This window comes from Aedes aegypti, chromosome 3 (assembly GCF_002204515.2).
Source record: "Aedes aegypti strain LVP_AGWG chromosome 3, AaegL5.0 Primary Assembly, whole genome shotgun sequence".
Lineage (NCBI taxonomy): Eukaryota > Metazoa > Arthropoda > Insecta > Diptera > Culicidae > Aedes > Aedes aegypti.
This window is the reverse complement of record NC_035109.1, coordinates 191,175,111-191,197,741: the sequence shown is the minus strand read 5'-3', so window position 1 is coordinate 191,197,741 and position 22,631 is coordinate 191,175,111. Positions and strand designations below refer to the sequence as shown.

At 43.9% G+C, this 22,631-nt stretch overlaps 1 protein-coding gene across 3 annotated transcripts in view; it reads left to right on the top strand.

Annotated features, from left to right (window-relative positions):
* LOC5568859 (lysine-specific demethylase 3B) overlaps positions 1-22,398 on the top strand; it is a 52,858-nt gene extending 30,460 nt beyond the window's left edge. For all 3 annotated transcript variants that reach the window (XM_021853964.1, XM_021853963.1, XM_001652532.2), the window contains exons 10-11: positions 19,504-19,634; positions 19,701-22,398. In XM_021853964.1, the coding sequence (XP_021709656.1) occupies positions 19,504-19,634; positions 19,701-22,157 (2,588 nt within the window). In that variant the 3' untranslated portion in view covers positions 22,158-22,398. The remainder of the gene's footprint in view (positions 1-19,503; positions 19,635-19,700) is intronic.
* Positions 22,399-22,631: the final 233 nt, after the last annotated feature.

Sequence of the window (22,631 nt, the reverse complement as noted above, 5' to 3'; positions counted from 1 at the left end):
CAAAGAGGAATATACGTCTTGTATCAACAAACTTTCCGATTCGTTGATCAAAATGCGCACCTGCTGTCGAGAAATCGAACGATTTGATATTATTCGCACAGTTGAAAACCGGAATTTTCGACACGCGAAAAACGGATTTTATCCAAATCTATGCGTCCGAGCTACGTCGGCAATGTGCGCTGTGTACCACACCAGATCTGCTGTCCAGCGCACTATGCCCGACGTTAGGTTCAACGCATAGATTTAGAGAAAATTCAGTTTTCGGGGGTCGATGGTTCCGGCTTTCAACTGGAGACGCGATATTATCAGTTGTTCCTTACGGTGCTAACAAAGATGTGGACCAAATCGTTCAGAGGATCGCAATGCTCTCGGTTTCTCGGAACAAAACACACCACTGATGTTTTCAAAGCGTTTAGCTGAAATCACGACACTCCACCAATAGTAATACAGTTTGCGTTCAAACTAGCTAGGAACGACTTTTACCGACTATACTTCACTGTACGTAATCTGTCGTTGATTCACATCGGCTTCAACGTGGATAAACGCATCTTCCTGAATGAAAATTTGACGAATCAAACACGTCGTATCAAAGGAAAACCTATTAACTTGAGACACACAGGCAAATTGCATGCTGTTTTCACCAAGAACGGCTGTGTATTCATCAAGCCTACTCCGGAGGATGCCGCCATGCTGATCCGTTTCTTGGATGAGTTAGATACTTATGGGCCTTTCCGCTTAGTTTTTCTCTGGGAGGGAGGCACAGATACTACACACGAAATATAGAACAACGTTTGTTTGTGTGGGAAGGCTTGACCACGGAGATGCCCACCAGGTACACAGTGGTACCGACAAAACCACCGGGGGAATTTCGGTACGCGAACAGGAAGAACACTAGAGTACACAAAGTACGTTTGCTCGTCGCGGCGGTCGGTTTATTACTAATCAATTCAACATAAACAACAGTCAACATACATACGGATCACAGGGTAGGCGCAAGGCAATGATGATAAACATCGTCAACATAAAACAGACTGGTCCAAATTACAACACTCCTCCTCGATGTATTCATCACTTGTCTTCACAGTTACACAAAGTCTTGAAAAGTTCTCATTGGACAACACAGTCTACACAAAGTTCCTCCTCTTGCACCAATCACTCCTGCTTCGTCAAGTATAACAACCACAAAGTCACAAAGTTCACAAAGAGTTTACAGTCGATACACGATGTCACACTTAGCATCGGTTTCCCTCGTCAAAACAGTCATAAAATTCTTCTTGGCAGCACTCCTCCTCAACGGGATGCCCAGCTGCAGTTTTCCGGCGGTTGCCGCTCTCCACAACTTCTAAAGCGTACAGCTCTCCACGAAGATCCGCTACTGCTTGCACTTTCCCGCTGGAACTCACTATTTGGCACTTGGACTTCACAAAGTTCACTCTCAGTCCCTTCTGTGTCAGCTTCCGGACTGAAAGCAATCCACAGTCCAGCTCCGGAACGTACAGCACGTCTTTCACCACAACTTCATTCACTTCCCCGTTGTCAGTGACGCACTTCAGGAAGCCTTCTCCTACACCGGCAGATTTGATCACTGAGCCATCCGCCAAGTTCACCTCGACCTTCACGCTATCGTTAATTTTGCTGAAGAACTCGCGGTCACTGGTCATGTGGCTCGAACAGCCACTGTCCACGTACCAGCCGTTCCGCTTCCGCTGTCCGCCAACACCAAAACAAATTCCGGGATTTTTCTTCACAGCTTTCTTCACTTCCAGCCCTTTTTCTTCTTTTTCACGCAGCTCTGGGCAATCCCTCCGAAAGTGGCCAGGTTTCCGGCAGTAGTAGCACACTCGCTGTCTTCTTCTTCTTCTTGTGTCTTCGTTACTCGCTCCCAGCGCACGATCACTGCGCTCACTGGACACATATCGCTTCTCCATCCGTCGGTGGTACTCGTCCATCAGCCGCTGCTTCACAAATTCCAACGTTTGATCTGCATCTGGCCGGCTCTCCAATGCCGTCACCAACCCGTTGTACGACTCCGGCAGGCTCCTGTACACCATCGCCACTTGCAGCGAACTCTCGAGCTTCTGCCCCGCACACGACAGCCGATCGAACAACTCTTCGATCGCGAACAGATGCTTCTCCATGTCCGCACCTTCTTCGTAGTTAGAACTACACAGCTTCTTCAGAAGCGACACTCGCGACGTTACCGTAGCCTTTTCGTGGTACTTCTTCAAACGTTCCCACACATCGACCGCAGATTTTGCGTCCTTCACTAAGGCTAACTGATTGTCCTCGAGATTCAGAATAATCAAGGCCTTTGCCTTCTGATCTTCTTTCGACCACGCCGCAGTCACTGGCATCGGTTTTTCTTCCGAAACCGTATGCCACAGATCGACACTGATCAACAACATTTCGATCTTCACCTTCCACGTTTGATAATTTCTATTATCCAAACGGGCGATAAAAACTTTCTCAGCCATTTCACAAATATTCGTTTTTCCGTTGGCGCACACTGTACTCACAGCCAACAACACTTCAACCGAACGTACACACTCGACGGCAGTACACACAGACTCCGCACAACTGTTCGATTGTCACTACGGCTACGGCAACGAATTCGCGGCACAAAATGGCAATATTCACTTTCTTCGGCTTTGCGGGACAAAATGGTGCACTCAACAGCCAAACCGGCACTTTCCACCTCGTACTGGGCTTCCTACCAGACGGAAAAACAACGGCACCAAACACTTCCAAATAGTCCCGGTCGCAGCTGTTCTTCCACACAGCAGCAGCTCGACCACTAGCCAAAACGAGCGCAATTAAACAAAATTCGCTCCCACCAACCGGCACCACACAGGAGAATCTTTCGCGAAACAATTTCACACGCGACTTTCCGAGGCAAACTTTCCGGTTCTTCCACTACACTGGGCCCATTATCTGTAGGAAGGCTAGACCACGGAGACCCACCAGGTACACAGTGGTACCGACAAAACCACCGGGGGAATTTCGGTACGCGTACGGGAAGAACACTAGGACACAAAAAGTACTTTTGCTCGTCGCGGCGGTCGGTTTATTACTAATCAATTCAACATAAACAACAGTCAACATACATACGGATCACAGGGTAGGCGCAAGGCAATGATGATAAACATCGTCAACATAAAACAGACTGGTCCAAATTACAACAGTTTGAACTGCAAGATAACTCCAGCTTGCCAACAACAATCAAGGCAGGCTTGGGGAAAATCGCTAGTTTTCCTTTGTTGTGTACTTTCGATCTTTCCTGACAAACATGGAAAAAGGGCCACAGTTTTCTATGCACTAAATATTCATTTTCATTGGAAAAAGTAAAACGATGCGTTTTTCAATGCTTTATATTCAATCAGGTTGAAAGGTGCTCACGTTTTTGTATTGGTTTCTCCCTCCCAGGTTTTTCTTATCCTCCCCATTTATCCATGTATTCTCTCCATTGTTCCATGTCTCCATCCACGCCTGAAAGTCAAATTCAAAACAACCTTTCCTTTTAAGCTTTTGTATAATCCTGCCTAGCTAGTCCGTGGCTCCCATCCTTGAGTTGTCCTTCCAATCTTCTTTCCTAAAAGTCTGGTGTTGTTGCGAATACTGTTGCTGTTAGATAACGTTATTGTTACTAGGGTCGGGGGCGTAGCCAAGGATATCTAGATTGTTTAGCTACTTAGATTACAACCCCTCTCAATCAGATAATCCAATCTTCATCCTCAGGGTCTTGAACCGGCTGAACTCCAGAGCCTTTGTAAAAATATCCGCCAATTGATTCTGCGTCTTGATGGGTTCAATCTTAAGCATCCCGGAAGCTACATGATCACGCACGAAATGATGCTTGACATCTATATGTTTGGTGCGTTATGTCTCCAGGTTCTTCGCCATACAAATGCAACTACGGTTGTCCTCGTACAGGGTAACAGGTTTGGTGGATTCTTGAAGGTCTTCAAGTATTCCTTGCAGCCACAAGGATTCTGCAACCGCTGCACTAAGCGCGATGTACTCCGCCTCGCTAGACGAAGTTGCAACCGTGGTTTGCTTCTTACTGCACCAGGTAACCGTGGATCCAAATACATGAAACAGGTAACCGCTTACCGTATCTGACGCCCAGTCGGCGTCAACATATCCAACCAATGGACTTGGGTTACGCTTGAACTGCAACATCAGCTTCTTTATTTCTTGCAAGTAACGGACAATTCGTTTCAGGGCTTGCCAATGCTCGACGGTCGGCTTTTGCTGGAAACGCCCCAGGTAGCCAACAGGATAACAAATGTCCGGTCGAACGCTGAGCATCACGTACATCAGTGATCCCAGCAACTCACGATATGGTTGGTTTGCGTCCGGTCCATTTCGATCGAGCACCAGGCCTTTTTCCATCGGTGTACGAGCAGGATTGCACTCAGCCATTCCAAAACGATCCAGCTTTTCGATGCTGGCATCTTGAGAAAGCTACAGCTGCCCATCGTCGCAATTGTACTCTACCTTCATGCCTAAGAAGTGTCGGAGCTCCCCACAGTCGGACATTTCAAACTTCGATGCTAGGTCCTTCTTAAGCTTTGAAATCGATTTCTGATTGCGTCCAGCCACCAGGAGATCATCAACGTACAGGATCAGTGTTAGCTCGTCGTTGTCATCCAGCTTGGTGTACAGGCAATAATCGTGTTGTGAACGCTTGAAGCCCATTGTGACTATCGCCTCGTTTAATCGCTCATTCCAACATCTGGGAGATTGCTTCAAACCGTACAAGGATTTGACCAACCGACAGACTTGACCTTGTTCCGCAGCTACGCCATCCGGGACTTCCATGAAGATGGTTTCCTTCAAGCGACCGTGGAGAAACGCGGTACGAACATCCATTTGGTGGAAGTAGTATTGCCGATGTACGCCAACTGCGAATACGGTACGGATGGTTGCCAGGCGAGCCACCGGAGCATACGTCTCTTCGTAGTCGCGACCTTGCTGCTGGAGATACCCCTTCGCCACCAGTCGGGCTTTGTAGCGAACCGGTCTACCGTTTTCGTCCTCCTTCAGTCGAAACACCCACTTGGATTTGAGCGGTTTCACGTCCTTGGGGCAGGTCACAAGTTGCCAGACATTGTTCTTCTTCATCGACTCCAACTCGTTTGCCACAGCACGCATCCAATCGTCTTTGTCATCTCGGCGGGCGATTTCACCAAACGTTTTGGGTACATCTGTGGACAATGGGACAGCAGAAATTGCTCCGTAACCAACGAAATAGTCGAGCAACTTACCTGGAAGTGTGCGCTCCCGATCGCTGCGCCTCACCATCGCTTGTCCTTCGGACTCGTGGTATTCTGGTTGCGATGGGAGCGCCGAAGCTGTTGCCTCGTCCATCTCATCATCGGAATCATCAAGCTGGTCTAGCAGATCTTGCTGGTCTGGTTCTTCAAACTCTCTTGCCACTCCTGGTTCTTGCGTAACGGGTTCGGCTTCGGCTTCATCATCCCCCTCTTTTTCGTAGGAACATTGGACTACCAACGGTGAATCTGTTTTGGCTTCATTGTCAACTTCATACGGAAAACGACCTTCATCGAACTTCACGTCACGAGCCACGATGATCTTCCGATGAGTTCGATTCCAGAGCCGATAGCCATTCGGCGCGTAGCCGACCATTACCGCTTCACAACTTTTTGCGTCCAGCTTCTTTCGTTGCTGACCAGGTATCCAAACGAAGGCTCTGCATCCGAAAATTCGAAGCTTCTCCAGATTGGGTTTCACTCCTAGCCACAGTTCCGCGGGGGTCTTCTGTACCGACAGGGCTGCCGTCGGACTCCGGTTCATTAGGTACACACCAGTCAAGGCAGATTCACACCACATCTTTTTCGGTAATCTGGAATCTATAAGCATAGCACGTACCTTTTCGATGAGCGTTCGATTGAACCGCTCGGCCACCCCATTTTGTTGCGGGGAATATGCAACCGTCAACTCGATTTGAATTCCTTTGCTCTTGTACCATTTCTTCTGTTCATTGGATCCATACTCCGTGCCTTGATCCACCGTCAGCTTCGAAATTTTCTTGTCAAAAGCCGCAGTAACCATTGCTTCGTATTCTCGGAACCGCTCGAAAACTTGACTCTTTTTCTTCATCAGATAAATCACCGAAAAATGGCTGTAGTCATCGATGAAAGATACGAAATAGCGTGAGCCATCCCACGCCGGGGGGTCGATAGTTCCACATACGTCCGAGTGTATTCTCTCCAGAATCCGAGTTGCACGTTGACGAGTTCCGTCGAAGGGCTCACGGCACTGCTTGCCCTGCACACATGGTTCGTAAAATCCGATCTTCTGTGGCTTCGTTCTGATACCTTCAACCATATTGTGCTGGACCAGCTTCGAGATTGCTTGTTGGTTCAGGTGACCCAGCCGACGATGCCACAACTCACTCACCTCAGCTTGACATACATTCGCAGAAGACGCTTGAAGCTTGACATCCAACTCGTACAAACTTCCTTTCAAGTACGCTGTAGCAATAACTGTGTTGTTTTTTTCTGCAAGGTAGCTTGCTTACCGCAAAACAGCACCGAGATTCCAGCCTTGGCCAATTTCTTGACAGACATCAAGTTGTCTCTTAGCTCCAGAACAAACAGGACTTCGTTGATCGTCATCTGAACACCCTTGTTGCTCACACCTTCGATGGTTTCTTTCTTTCGAGCTTCCAAAGTTTCACCGTCCTTCGCGACGTTGATGATGATTGGACTTGATAGCTTGCTCAACGACGAGAACACAGCAGCATCGTTCACTAGATGATCGCTTGATCCGCTGTCTAGCTTGAAGCTATAAAACTTACCGCCTTGCTTCCAAATCCAGTAGCCGAGTTCGCTTCACTGGGATTCTTCTGCCGGTCCTACAACACTTCCCCGAATACCATTACCCCGAAAACCATTTCCCCAAAAACCAGTACCCCGAATGCAACGTTACCCCGAATGACACATTACCCCGAAAACCATTACCCCGAATGGTAAATTACCCCGAAAATAAGTTTCCCTAATACGACACTTCCCCGAAAATCAGTGATGCAAGGAAGCTCGCGAATTTGAGCCTGAAAGTTTTTGGCTTAGTAACTACTACTATTCCTATTAGTGATTTTTTATTCTTTCAATCATCGGCTGTTCTTTCGAGGTTGTATAATGGCAGTGTAAAAATTTTAATCAATGATTTTCTCTTCATTGAGTTATAGGCTGTTCTTTCGAGTTGTACCGTTTGAGTTGAAGTTTGAGCGATAGCGGTAAAAAAAATCGACTGACAAAATTGTCTTGAGCGAAATTTAAAGTTGACAGAGACTTCAAAAAGTAAATGAAAATGCATTACTTGTCTGTATTACATCTTGTCCCTGCATTACTTGTCTGTATTACATTTTGTCAGTATTACAATTTCCAACAAGAGATTTGTCCTTCTTTTAGTTATCGGCTATTCTTTCGGAAGTTGCACTAGCAAAGTGATTGTTGGCATCATAATTATTGACACTTTCAACAGTGATTTTTTCTTCTTTTATCATAGGCTATTCTTTAGCGATGTACTTTTGAAATAGTGGTTAGTTTAATATCAGTTAACATTTTCATCTGCCATTTTTTAAACCATAGTCTAATGAAATTTTAGAATATGTTGAACTCGCATTGCCTCCAGCAATATAAAAATATAATTATGTATTACCAAATAATATAACGCTTTTGAAAGAGGGCGGGAAAGGTCTCTAATAATAATATGTCAGCATTATCATCAGTTCGAAAAATGATTTATTGCTGTGAACATAATCATTCTCACAAAATCAAGTACACGCCTGTGAGTAAAATTTGGGTTCTCACTTGGCTCATGAAGAATAGCTGTTGATTAAAAGAATAATTAATCTTTGATAACATGAAGAACATGAATTCAAATGAAAATCAAAATTCTATGAAATGGATATATGGCTTTAATTTGTCGGATCTTCAATTTTTCGTGCCAAGAAAATTCGGGATTATGGTCCATTCGGGGAAATGGTATTCGGGGTAACGGACTATTCGGGGTAATGGTTTTCGGGGTATTGGTTTTCGGGGTACTTGACCATTCGGGGTATTGACTTTCGGGGTGATGGTTTTCGGGGTAATGGTATTCGGGGAAATGTTATAGGATCCTTCTGCCGGCAGTCCTTCTTCATGTGCCCTTTCTTGCCGCACTTATGGCACTTTCCGAAGAATTTATTCGGTCGATCCTTATTCTTCTCACCTGTAAACGCCGAAGATTTCTCGATCGTGCTGTCCAGTTGCCGTTCGAGCTGCTTGACTTCTTCACCCAGAAGCCGTTGCTTCACTACGTCCAACGTCAGGTTATCGTCACCGAGGTTCTCCAGAGCAGTTATCAACGGGTCATACCTTTCCGAGAGCGTACCAAACAGCGTTAACACCATATCCGGTTCCTTCAGTTCCGCGCCTAATACTCGTAGTTGCCGGATCAGATCGTCGAACCGCACCAAATGGTTCCGCATGGTTTCGCCTTCCTGTAGCTTCAAGCGCATCAGTTGCTTCCGGACCAGATTCTGCGTCGCTAACGATTTCGTGGCATGGCTCTTATGCAATGCTTGCCACATATGCTTAGCCGTTTTTGCTTCGCGTACCGTCTCCAGGCACTTTTTTTTTATTGTTTAAAGACCTTTTAACCCTTTAAAGGGTCATTCAGGTCTGGTTTTTTATTGAACTACAAAGTATTACAACTGTTTACCTCTTTCAATATCTTTACAATACTTTTTGGTTATCTTTCGCCTTTGTTTACTAAACCGTGCAATCCACTTTCCTATATCGTTCGAGTCCGGTTCAGCTTCCGAGTCCGAAAGTTGAACACTGCTTACTGATTCCATTTCGCTATCCTGTGTGCTATCTTGCCCATCGCTTTCATTTTGCTGTTGAACTGTTTTCTTTCGTGGTGGTGATTTTATCTCCGGCGAGCTGGACGAACGTGGACGAGTATTTTTTTGTTGCTGCTCTAGTTGTTTATTGTCGGATACCACATGATGTGAGTTCTGCGTGACCGGTGGTGGCTGAGAGAGAACTTCTGCAAATGTTGCTCCGGTGGTGCCTGTTTCACAGAATGAAGCAGAGTTGTTTTTGGCTGACTTTTTATTCTGAGTGCACTTCTTGCCAGGGTGAAGGAGCTGGGTGCAATGGCGGCAGCTTTTAGGCTGATTTTTGTACGAAATCATCGTTTTCTCTGTTTGCACAGTGATGAATGACTTGATGTGGCGCCGAAGCGTCATCTTTGCAACGCGAACACCTGATGGAATCCCGTTGTAGGCAAACGTTGGTCCCCAAACTAGTTCTTTAATTTGGTGGACATCTCCGTACTGCTTTAGATAAGCAGCAATTTCATCGTTGCTAACATTCTCGGATAGGTCGTGAATTTTAACTTCAATGCTTTCGTCGTCCATGCAGAGACGCACTTTATATTTCACACCACCAACTTCGATGCTGTGCTTTCCATCGTGTTGTTGAACAACATTTTCAGCGATTCTTTCATCACTGCACTTTACATATGCACAATTGTGCACATGATGCACTTGCAACCTTTGGATCTGATCCGAACGTAGACCGATCGATCCATTGATGAAACGGTGGATATCTTCAAACGACGGACGTGTTTGAAAATTGTCAAAATTCACTTTGAATGTATTTTGCCGAAGTCCGATGACCGCCATCAGCGGCAAAACAATAGAACAGAGGGGATAGTTGAGAGCGAGATAATTACGTCTGAATCACAGAGATGCTTGAGCAGAACTGCTCCAGGCACTCATCTCCCAGGAACCCGATCAACCACGACTTTGCCTTCTTGTCCGCCTCGTCGAACTTTGCTTTTTCAGCAGCTTCTTCCGGGGCATCCTTCGTCAGGGTATGTTCCACTCCCATAGCGTCCAGGTACGCACGTACACGGAAACTCCAGTTATGGAATCCAGGACCTCCTTGGTATTGAGGGATACCGTGCACCGAATCCTTGCCGGACGAGCCCATAACCTCTTAGAATGGGGTACCGTGTCAAAAGAATGGAATAAGCTTGGAAAGCGTCTGACTTCAACGGAGGTTTATTAGCAAGTGAACAGTTATGAAAAAATAACAAACTCTTAGTTACTAGGGTCGGGGGCGTAGCCAAGGATATCTTGATTGTTTAGCTACTTAGATTACTTAGGTTCTGAGTTCTGAGTGTCACATATGTGACTGTTGTTTGTTTCCATCTATTAGTTTTTCGCTGAATTCTGTTGTTTTGCACCTGTGTAAATTGTTTGAAAATCTTGATTCGCTAAATACTGTTTTACGCTGTCGTGTTGTTATGATTGCATGAAGATCAACGTCTTGAATTGAACCTGAAACTGTGACAAAAATCAACTCTAAGAAACCGCCAAATCAGCAACCGCCATTCGACATCTCCGTGAGTGAGTAGGAAAACATGATGCAGTGCAACAAATGCTCACTTGCTATCGATCGTAAGAACGATCGCTACACCGTCTGCGAGGGAAAGTGTGCGAAACGCTATCACGCCGCATGTGTGGGGCTATCGGAGGCCACTATGTGCGCTCTGTTTTCCAAGAACATCCTATGGATGTGTGACGCATGTTTATTGGACTTCTGCAGTTCTCGTGATGTCATCGCAGACGATACGGACACTAATGACTGCTGTACTCATCAAACGAATTGCGAAACCGAAATCGACGAATTGAAGGCAAAGGTGAACGATATCATGGATCTATTTACCACGATGATATCTCAGCGCTCACAACCGGAGACGTATAACCAGCAACATTCTACTCCTTTTTCGCCTTCATCGTATGGCAATCATCTGTTCGATGGAACGAAAGAAACGAATGAGTGCGAATCTAGGAAGAGCAGTGGTAGTGGCATGTTTGAGACTGGATCCGATTCTGGAGATACTTTCTCTCTGTTTTTAACCAACGTCGACCGCAGTACTACCAATGAAGACATTGTCAAGCTTGCTTGTGAATGTTTAAATATCAATGATCATGATGAAGTTAGGGTGAGGCGGCTAGTGTCTAATCAAAGTGAACGTGTAGCAGATTATATCTCTTTTAAAGTAGTATTCGATGAAAAAAGGAAATCCTTGGCAATGAAACCTTCCACTTGGCCTAAACATATAAAATTTAGAGAATTTGTGAACCGTCATGTAATTTGGAAACCCAGTCGTAGCTAATTTGTATCTGTATAAAATGTTATGATCATTGATGTGTTAATTCTTGCTTAAAGCTTCTAATTAGTATTACAAAGTTTGTATTGTCCTGTCGATTATTTTGTAAAAATGAATACCATTGTTAAGTAAGAGCTCATGTTTAGTCGTTGTTATTTAATATTAAGATCACATTTTAATGAGACTATGTAGGTCAGTTAAAATTATCAATCAAATAAATAAATTACACTCTACAAATGTGTGCACGAGTTGTGATGAATTGCGCGCTGGATTTTTTTTTTTTTTTTTAAGGCACTCTATGCTCGTGGCCACTACTGTGCCGGAATCAGTTGATCTGTAGCTCCTTTACCGATGCAAATCTATTTTCAACTTATCTATACCTACTCTTTTACTCTCACATCGAGCAGGTAGGAGAGAGCTCTGCTGTTAGTGAGGCTAGCTGCCTGCGAAGAGGGTTAGTTTGTCTCAGTCACCATCTGATACTGACGGAGGATGGATGTGCTCCCCAAAGCACGGTCCTCCGTGAGGCGTCTTCTGGTGGCTGGACGGGTTTTTTGTGGAGGGGCTGGGAAGCGAACCCATGACCTTCCGCTTATGAAGCGAAAGCATAACCTCAAGGCTACAGACCCCTCGCGCTGGATTCAGACTACCTCAATATTTGTCATGTAAACATTCAAAGTATTTGTGCACGCGAATTGAGTAAGTTTGAAGAATTCTAATTATGTTTTTATAATAGTAAGGTTGATGTAATCTGTTTAAGTGAAACCTGGCTCACGGATAACATTCCTGTTACCTTACCAGTCAGGCTAAGGCCTGGGTGGCCTCTGCTGTACGTAGGAGACGTCTCCATTCGACTCGGTCCATGGCTGCCCGTCGCCAGCCATGCATTCTGCGAATGGTCCGCAGATCGTCCTCAACTTGTTCGACCCATCTTGCTCGCTGCGCACCACGTCGTCTTATGCCGGTCGGATTGTTTTCAATAACCATTTTCACCGGGTTGTTATCCGACAACTTTGCTCGATCGGAGCGTTCTGTGGAGTCCAAAGTAGGCACGATTTCCAGCAACGATGCGTCTCTCTGGTGTCGTTGTTGGCGGTCACCAGTGAGCCCAAGAACACGAATTGTTTGACAACCTCGATTTCATCACCGCCAATATGAACACGAGGTGGGGGGCGTGCCGTGTCTTCTCTTGAGCCCCTCGCTATCATGAACTTCGTCTCCGACACATTGATGTTCAGTCCGATTCGCCTAGCTTGAGCCCTTAGTCGGATGTACGTATCCGCCATCGTCTCAAAGTTGCGTGCAACAATATCAATGTCGTCGGCGAAACCAAGTAATTGAACGGACTTTCTGAAGATCGTGCCACTCGTGTCTATCCCCGCTCTTCTTATCACACCCTCTAACGCAATGTTGAACAGTAAACACGAAAGGCCGTAAAGGCAGTAAACACCTTGCCGTAACCCTCTGCGATATTCGAAGGGACTCGAGAGTGTCCCTGATACTCGGACTACGCACATCACTCGCTCCATCGTCGCCTTGATCAATTTTATCAGTTTGTCCGGGAAACCGTATTCGTGCATAATCTGCCATAACTGTTCTTGGTCGATTGTATCATAGGCCGATTTAAAATCGATGAATAAATGCGGCATTTTTGCAACACCTGGCGGATGGCGAATATCTGGTCTGTTGTTGCTCGTTCGGCCCATAAATCCTGCTTGATATTGCTCAACGAATTCTTGGTGATAGACGGCGGCATAGAATTTGGGAGAGTACCTTGTAGGCTGCGCTCAAAATTGTGATCGCACGATAACTGGCGCAATCCAACTTGTCGTCCTTTTTGTCAGGGCCGTACAATTTCATTTCATTGAAAGCATTTTCAGTCCCCAGCTGACTGACTCAAGCTTGCCTTTCAGTTGAAACGCTTCTGCTTCGTTTCAAACCGACAAACCTTTCCTTTCATCACAGCATGCGTAGTCACTCCTTTCTTTCTTGCTGCTGGTGCGTCGCGCGTCATGAACCGGAGTGTCACCACAGCGAGCTGGCTTTTCAATCGGTAGTCTCTGTTTTTAGGAGCCGATTAATTTAATGAACGACGTCATGACCCGTGTAGTTTCTCTGTCTTATTTCATTACCTAACAAAGTGCACACATCATTATTGCAAAAAATATATAAAATTCAATTTTAAACATTTTGATGAATTTCAATGAAATTAAATGAAACGAAATTCTTACTCTTTCATTTCATCTTTCTTGTTCGTTGCTTTCAATCGGGCAACGAAACGAATGAGTGTGGAACGAAGGACGAAGCGACGCAGTTGTTCGTCACCATCGAGACGACACAGCCAAGCATTCGTGTTTCACATAATGCTTTCGAAAATGCACAGCCCTGCTTTTTGTAGATGGGACACACGACACCTTCCATCCACTCCACCGGCAATACTTCCTACTCCCAAATCTTGGAAATAACCCAGTGTAGCGCTCTTGTCAGTGTATCACCACCGTATTTTAGCAGCTCGCTCGGTAGTTGGTCCACTCCAGTGGCTTTGTTGTTTTTCAACCGTCTAATCTCCGGTTCTACCTCTTGGAGATCTGGAGGCGGATGTCTTTCGTCGTCCGCACATGCTCCCAAAGTTATTTCCGTGCCACCTTCACTACTGGCCACATCACCATTAAGGTGCTCGTCGTAGTGCTGCCGCCACCTTTCGACCACCTTACATTCGTTCGGGAGAAGATTTCCGTCACAGTCTCTGCACATATCGGCTTGTGGCACAAAGCCTTTGTGCGAACGGTTAAGCTTTGTTGTTTTTCAACCGTCTAATCTCCGGTTCTACCTCTTGGAGATCTGGAGGCGGATATCTTTCGTCGTCCGCACATGCTCCCAAAGTTATTTCCGTGCCACCTTCACTACTGGCCACTAGAGTGATGCAAATTTTGAAATGTTTGCTCCCCTATGCTTAAACGATTTTTATCATGGTAAATAGCATCCTCCCAAAGTTCGAAATGATTTTGAAGAAATTTGACTGTGCACACGCCATTTGAAGTTTATATGGAGATTACTATGGAAAACGCCAACCTTTTGTGTTCAGCCCTCTATCTCTTCGCCATAATATTTTATGGGAAAGTGAACGAACTCTGCTCATGTGAAATCTTCTCAGCTACAACTTTGCCGAAGACCACATTTTGATTGGACGTCAGGATAAATTGCTATTCATAATTATTAAGTGGGTTCGCATTTTGCATGCTTTACCAACTGCTCGGCAGGCAACAATGGAGCTCCTGGCGGGAAGAATAGATCAAAGTAATCCAGGCTACTATGTTCTACAGCAAAAAGCAGTGTTGCTCTGAAAGTAATTGAATGATCATCTCAGCATAATCTACACTTTGGAATCAATAATAACAAATTATCCTTACGTCCCATCAACATGTGGTCTTCGGCAAAGTTGAAGCTGGGAAGATTTCACATAAGCAGTGTTTGTTCACTTTTCTTTAGATTATTACGACGAGCAGTTAGAGGACTGAACACAAAAGGTTTGTCTTTTCCATAGTAATTCCCATATAAACTTCAAACGGCGTGTGCACAACCAAATTTTTTCCAAATCACTTCAAATTTTGGGAGAATGATTTTCTTCATAATTGACACCGTTTAAGCATAGGGGAGCAAAAATTTCAAAATTTGCATCAGTCTACTGGCCACATCACCATTAAGGTGCTCGTCGTAGTGCTGCCGCCACCTTTCGACCACCTTACATTCGTTCGGGAGAAGATTTCCGTCACAGTCTCTGCACATATCGGCTTGTGGCACAAAGCCTTTGTGCGAACGGTTAAGCTTCTCGTAGAACTCTCGTTCTTCTTGATGGCGCTCTTTTCTCCGGAAGATCGAGTTTTGTATGTTCCGTGCCTGTTTATATCGTGTCTCATTCGCTCTCGTGTGGTGTTGCAGCATCGTCGCCCATGCTGCATTCTTCTCATCCTTCAACAGCTCGCATTCGCCGTTGTACCAGTCGTTTACCTGATTCGGGGCTGCTAGACCTAGTGCGGTGCTACCTATGGCGGATCTTATGTGCCTCCAGCCATCTTCAAGAGAGGCGGCGTCAAGCTGCTCTTCCGTTGGTAGGGCCACTTCCAACTGCTGCGCGTATTCTTGGGCTACTTCTGAGTCCCGTAGCCGCTCGATGTTAAGCTGTGGCGTTCGGCTTCGACGCGAGTTGGTCACCGTCGAAAGTTTTGAGCGCAAACACACAGCAACTAGATGGGGCCTTCCTTAGCCGAGTGGTTAGAGTCCGCGGCTACAAAGCAAAGTCATAGGCATAGGGCCAAGGGCATAGAGTATTATCGTTCCTGCCACGCGATATACGAATGCAAAAATGGCAAATTTGGCAAAGAATGCTCTCAGTTAATAACTGTGGAAGTGCTCAAAAGAACACTAAGCTGAGAAGCTGTCCCAGTGAGGACGTCATGCCAAGAAGAAGAAGAAGAAGATACAGCAACTAGGTAGTGATCCGAATGTATATTCGCACTGCGGTATGTTTGAACATTGGTGATGTCAGAGAAGAATTTTCCGTCGATTAGAACGTGGTCGGACTCGATTATCCGGAATTTTAGACTCGATTATCCGAAGTTTGTTTTTTTATATTCTTGTTTTTCAGTTTTAATGCATAAATTTGAGATAATTCAGTATATACAATACGAATGATACAGCAGTTTTGGACGTAGATAAAAAGGGGGGTTTGAAAAAGGGTTTTTTGTGTATGCTGGCCAAAAATTTTTTTTCTTCTTCTCAAGGCCCCTATTGTTCTAGAACAATTTCTTGCTACTTCACTGCATCTTATAAATAAAACAACGAGAAAAGATAGTATTTAAGTACTTTTATCGCAAAGTTTTATTTTTCTTAGTGACTCGATTATCCGGAGGATTCGATTATCCGGAGTGACACAAAAATCAATACTTCGGATAATCGAGTCCGTCCGTACAAAGCAGGTTATCTTACAATAAAGACTAAGAAGTCAGAAAGATGAAGATTGCTAATGAGTTACAAAACAACATTTAAAAAGGAGGAGAGTTATTTGACGCACCTAATCGTTAAACCAATGCAACTGTAAACACTGGTCAAAAGTAGATTGAGACCCATGCCTGTAAATTTTAAGGTCTAGAAAATAATGTAATAGATTTTGTCCTTTTCCACGGTTTATTGACCAAAGGCTGAATAACAAACCGTCGAAAAAACGAAAGGTCGAACGGATAAAATGTCTAAAAGGGTGGTGGAATTTATTTCCTTATTTGAAGAAAAAAAAAAGATTTTTCGTCCCTTCTATTTTGTTCTTTGACCTTTTGTCCTTTCGACCTTTTGCCTTTTGACCTTTTGTATTTCGAACTTTTGTCATAGCTTCTGTTTACACAATGTTAGTTTAAATCAGTTTCAATAGTTCATCTTACCTTCTTCTTCTTGGCATTACGTCCTCACTGGGACAAAGCCTACTTCTCAGCTTAGTGTTCTTATAAGCACTTCCACAGTTATTAACTGAGAGCTTTCTTTGCCAAACTCATTATTTTGGGTTTTGTGCAACGTAAGAACTATATCACAATCACACGACGCGACACGAGACAGGACACAACACTTATGGTTCTTACAAACGTTAAAAGGACATATAAATTACCTTTTTTTTAACGACCGGTTTCGGGCTTGATGCTGCCCATCATCAGGACGATGTCCAACTGATTGTATAGAAGGAAAACGCACATATACAGCTTCATACTTGGCTAAGTACACGTCGAAAGTTGGGGGATAAAATCATTTGATTTTTCGTCTGGTCAGGTAAAATAGGGGTGATGTTATTGGGGCTTCATCTTCGTTCATTAATGGTTGCTCAGAAGTAGCGATGTACATCGATTCCCAAGCGTTTAAATGCGAAGCCTTCCTCACAGGTTTCAAGAGCTTCGCATTGTCCCAGTCGACGGAATGATTGAGTTCCACTGTATGTATTGCAACGCTTGACTCATTTGTTCTGCCGTTTTCAGTGGCATTCTTATGTTCTCTCAAACGTGTTTTGAATTTTCGGCGAGTTTGGCCGATGTATACCGCAGGACAGCTTTTGCACGGAATTTGGTAAATACCCGACAAATCTTCCTTCGGTACTTTGTCCTTCAAGCAACAAAGACGGTCTTTAAGAGTGTTGCTACTCTTGTACACTGTCTGGAAGCCATGTTGCTTAAGGGTGTTCTTAATCCCATTGGTCACCTTCGGGTAGAAGGGTAAACTAATCCTTCGGATATCCTCTCTCTCTGCTTCAAAAGTAGTTGCGGCTCGCCTATGTTTCTTCCTCTCATGCTTGCGTAGGATTTTATTCACAAACACCTTGTCGTAACCATTCAACTCAGCAGATTCATGAATTCTATTCTTCTCTTCTTCAAACTCTTTCTTTTCCATTGGGATGTTGTACAGTCGGTGTACCATCGAATGGAACGCTACTTGTTTTTGGGATCCATGGTGATTGGAATCCGGCGTGATGTAGCGGTCTGTTGATACCGGTTTGCGATAAATGCCAAATTTCACCTTATTGTCCTCTTTTCTGGATATCAACAGACCGCTACATCACGTCGGATTCCAATCACCATGGATCCCAAAAACAAGTAGCGTTTCATTCGATGGTACACCGACTGTACAACATCCCAATGGAAAAGAAAGAGTTTGAAGAAGAGAAGAATAGAATTCATGAATCTGCTGAGTTGAATGGTTACGACAAGGTGTTTGTGAATAAAATCCTACGCAAGCATGAGAGGAAGAAACATAGGCGAGCCGCGACTACTTTTGAAGCAGAGAGAGAGGATATCCGAAGGATTAGTTTACCCTTCTACCCGAAGGTGACCAATGGGATTAAGAACACTCTTAACCAGGGTTGGGAAAAAATCAGAAATTCACTCTACAGTAGTCAAACAAAGCCAATCACAGTCAGCGAAGCCAGTGAAACTCACGCCCATCGCTGCTGTAGGCAAAAGCCTTGAGAATTGCAAAACACCCGTTGCTAAGGGCAACCCAAAATTACTGTAGAAAAATGTTCTATTTCCCGCTGCATTTCCCGCATTTAGAGCCTTCAATGACACTACTGATTTAGAGAAATTCATGTACCCAATATAGGCTACTTGATGAGATTCACGATTTTAAACTACTGTAGTGAGAGAGCCACGTGATTTTCGCGAAATTGTTTTATTACCATTCCCAGCACTGCTCTTAACCTTCCAGTCGTCGCGCGGTTTGCCTCCGTCAGAACCACCACGCTGTTGTTGAGAATGAAAAGCGAGGTTTTTTCAACAGTGTTGTACAAAATACAACAGCGCGACGACTGAAGTGTTAAGCAACATGGCTTCCAGACAGTGTACAAGAGTACCAACACTCTTAAAGACCGTCTTTGTTGCTTGAAGGACAAAGTACCGAAGGAAGATTTGTCGGGTATTTACCAAATTCCGTGCAAAAGCTGTCCTGCGGTATACATCGGCCAAACTCGCCGAAAATTCAAAACACGTTTGAGAGAACATAAGAATACCACTGAAAACGGCAGAACAAATGAGTCAAGCGTTGCAATACATACAGTGGAACTCAATCATTCCGTCGACTGGGATAATGCGAAGCTCTTGAAACCTGTGAGGAAGGCTTCGCATTTAAACGCTTGGGAATCGATGTACATCGCTACTTCTGAGCAACCATTAATGAACGAAGATGAAGCCCCAATAACATCACCCCTATTTTACCTGACCAGACGAAAAATCAAATGATTTTATCCCCCAACTTTCGACGTGTACTTAGCCAAGTATGAAGCTGTATATGTGCGTTTTCCTTCAATACAATCAGTTGGACATCGTCCTGATGATGGGCAGCATCAAGCCCGAAACCGGTCGTTAAAAAAAAGGTAATTTATATGTCCTTTTAACGTTTGTAAGAACCATAAGTGTTGTGTCCTGTCTCGCGTCGCGTCGTGTGATTGTTCTTTGCCAAAGTTGCCAATTTTATATTCGTATATTGTGTGGCAGGTACGTTGATACTCTATGCCCAGAGATGTCAAGGAAATTTCCATTACGAAAAGATCCTTGACCGACCGGGGAATCGAACCCAGACACATTCAGCGACACATTTCAATAAAAAAAAATTGCACTAGATCCTCCGATTGATTATTTTGATTTTACCAGCAAATGAAAAAAGAAAGTCTTGACTTTCATCTTTCCAAATTTGACACATGCTGATTATTTTGTTATAAAGGTATATGAAAAAGGCACCGTGGTAATGTTACTTTTATGTATTTTTGTATTTTTTTCTCAGATAAAACGATTGCCTGGAAGCAAGCTGTCAATGGGGTTCGCGAGATGTGTGATGTCTGTTCGACTACTCTGTTCAACTACCATTGGGTATGTTCAACATGTGGTTTCGTGGTATGCATCGATTGCTACAAGGTACGGTATTCAGGGATTAGTAACAATTTCACACGTTTAACCATTATTGCGTGTTTTTTTTTTCAGTATCGTAAATACAACAGCACTAAAAACGATACCGGTACAAGAGATCGCGACTGTTACATGTGGCTTCACTGTACAAATCGAGAACCACATGTGCAAAACAAGTTGATGCTTACACAGATTATTCCGGCCAACAGTTTGTACAAGCTAGTGCGACAAATGCATGGTGTTTGTGCTTTGCTTGAGATTCCTTTGAACTGTGAATGCCCTCTCAGTAAGGAATCGTTGTTTAGGAAAATAAAAGACAGGTTGGAATTTATCTTCCCCATTACGATTGAAGTAGCTAAGAAGTCTGACGAAGGTGACAAAGAGCCGGGCAGCGACGAAGATAAAAGTCTAGTTCAGGCTACCTCAAGTACTACAAAAATGATTTCCATTACGATCAAAAATATAGAAAGCACACTCAGTGAAACTGATAGCGGCACAGTTTGTTGTAAGGCTATATTCGGCAGAGAACTAAGCGAGGACAAGAACCCAGAAGCCGAAAAGCTAAAACTTAGGGAGAAGCAAAGTTACACTTTTGAAGGGTTTCAAGAAGAAATCAAGATCGAGAGCTTGGAAGATTTTATCAAAAAGGATAAAACCGAGAAGGACGAGGAAGAGGAAACAAAAGAAAACAAAGAGAAAGATAACATAAGTATTAAAGTAGAAGAAAATGAGGAAGAAACAAAGAAGAATGAATCAGTTGAACCTGATAGCAACAATAAAGAAGTCGAGGACAAAGAAAACACAGAAGTTAAACCAAGTGTAGAAGATCCTAAGCCATCTGCAGATGTGGCGAAGAAGCCGGAAGAAAAGGATCCTTTCGAAACTGTAGAAAACGATATCAAACAGGAGAAGGATCGCAATGATATTGATATTAAACACAAGGTGAATTCATATTTCCAAAAAGATTCCAGCACTGAACCGGAAGGACCCTACAGCGAGGAACATCGTTTCAAACCTTCGCCAAAACTAGACTTCAAGACGTTCAACATGATCGTGAAACAGTTGTTGAAGTTCGACAAATCGCTCAATATTTCTGGTCTCTTCGAGAAGCATCTTAGCGAGAAATATTCCGAATCGGAGAGTCTGATTGATTTTACGGCAGAATTTCAGGTTCAACATTCAAACATCCAAAGCTTCTTGAACGATTTTTTGAGCGAATTCGTTTTTCTAACCGGTCAAAACAGTACCGATAATCTGACGGATGATGTACAAATTATGGAGTATAACAGGTATATGAAGAAAGGTATCGAATTTCAAAATAAGGGTGAACGGGTTATGACCTTGAAAGAATCGGAAAAGCTGTATCCGAATGTGGCTCACCAGTGGCTGTGTAACGGAAGGCTCCTTCGTCTGTTGGACCCGTTGAGTGATAACAATTACAACACATTTCACGACCAATGGGAACGTGGTCAACCGGTCATGGTCTCGTACGTTTCGGATAAACTCGACATGAGCTTGTGGCGTCCAGAATCGTTCATAAGAGAGTTTGGCGACATTGAGAATGATTTGATCAACTGTCTAAATGGCAAGCTGGTTCGAGGTCAGAAGATGAAAGTATTTTGGGAGGGTTTTGACCGGATCGCGTTTCGCCTTATGGACGAACGAGATCGACCAATGATGTTGAAACTAAAAGACTGGCCACCGGGTGATGATTTTGCTGAGATGATGCCTACTCGATTTAACGATCTGATGAATAATCTTCCGCTATCTGAGTATACTCGCCGCGAGGGTCGCCTAAACCTGGCGAGTCGGTTGAGTAGCTTCTTTGTACGTCCTGATTTGGGACCAAAAATGTACAGCGCATATGGTTCGGCTTTGCACCCAACAAAGGGAACCACCAATCTTCATTTGGATGTTTCGGATGCTGTGAATGTAATGGTCTATACGGCCGTACCCAAGGATGTGGAACGGACTAAATACGTTCAGAAAGTTCTCGATGCAATCGATTCCGACGAATGTGATGTTTTCACCCGACAACGCATCCGAGATAAGGCAGATCTCCCTGGGGCATTGTGGCACATCTACCACGCCAAGGACGCCGACAAGATCCGTTCCTTGTTGCACAAAATTGAGGTGGAACGAGGTATCAGTATCAAAGCCAATCATGATCCCATTCATGACCAAAAGTGGTACCTGGACGCAAATCTGCGAAAGCGGCTCCTGCAGGAGTACAACGTGGAAGGATACTCTATCGTGCAGTGTTCTGGCGATGCCATATTTATCCCTGCCGGAGCACCGCATCAGGTGCGGAATCTACACAACTGCGTAAAAGTTGCAGAGGATTTTGTTTCCCCAGAAAATATCTCCTACTGCTTCAAGCTAACAAACGAATTCCGACACCTTACAAACACGCACTCGAATCACGAAGATAAATTACAAATAAAGAATATAATTTACCATACCGTTAAGGATGCCGTGTCCTGTTTAACCAATCCTCTCATAATGACTAAAGAAAAAATTGATTTAATGTAAGTGTTTTATTTTCATAATAAAGTTTTAGTGATTCAATTCGGAACAAATTATGTTTAAACAGTTGTAATAGAAACTAAGGATCGATCGATTGAAAAATAAAAATGTATTGCTTCGTGGTATAAACACTATGTAACTAGACAAAATACTTTATTTCTTCGTTCGTGAACAACTGCAAAATGAATTTGTAGAACGTGTAAGCTAATTGAGAAAATAAATAAAAACATGATTTTCCTACTTCGAATTGGAAATTTATCTATTTCATTTCTATATCACAAATTGCCAATATAAGCTACAGCCAAACCTCCATGAGTCGATATTGAAGGGATCATCGAGTCATGGAAATATCGAGTTACGGAACATCTTTTCTTTGGAAAGCTGTATGAAGGGACCATCATAGTAATCATGATTTTCTGTTTTTGGTATGGTTCCTTGCAAGGATGGAAATCTAGTGATCATGATAAAACAAATGATGCA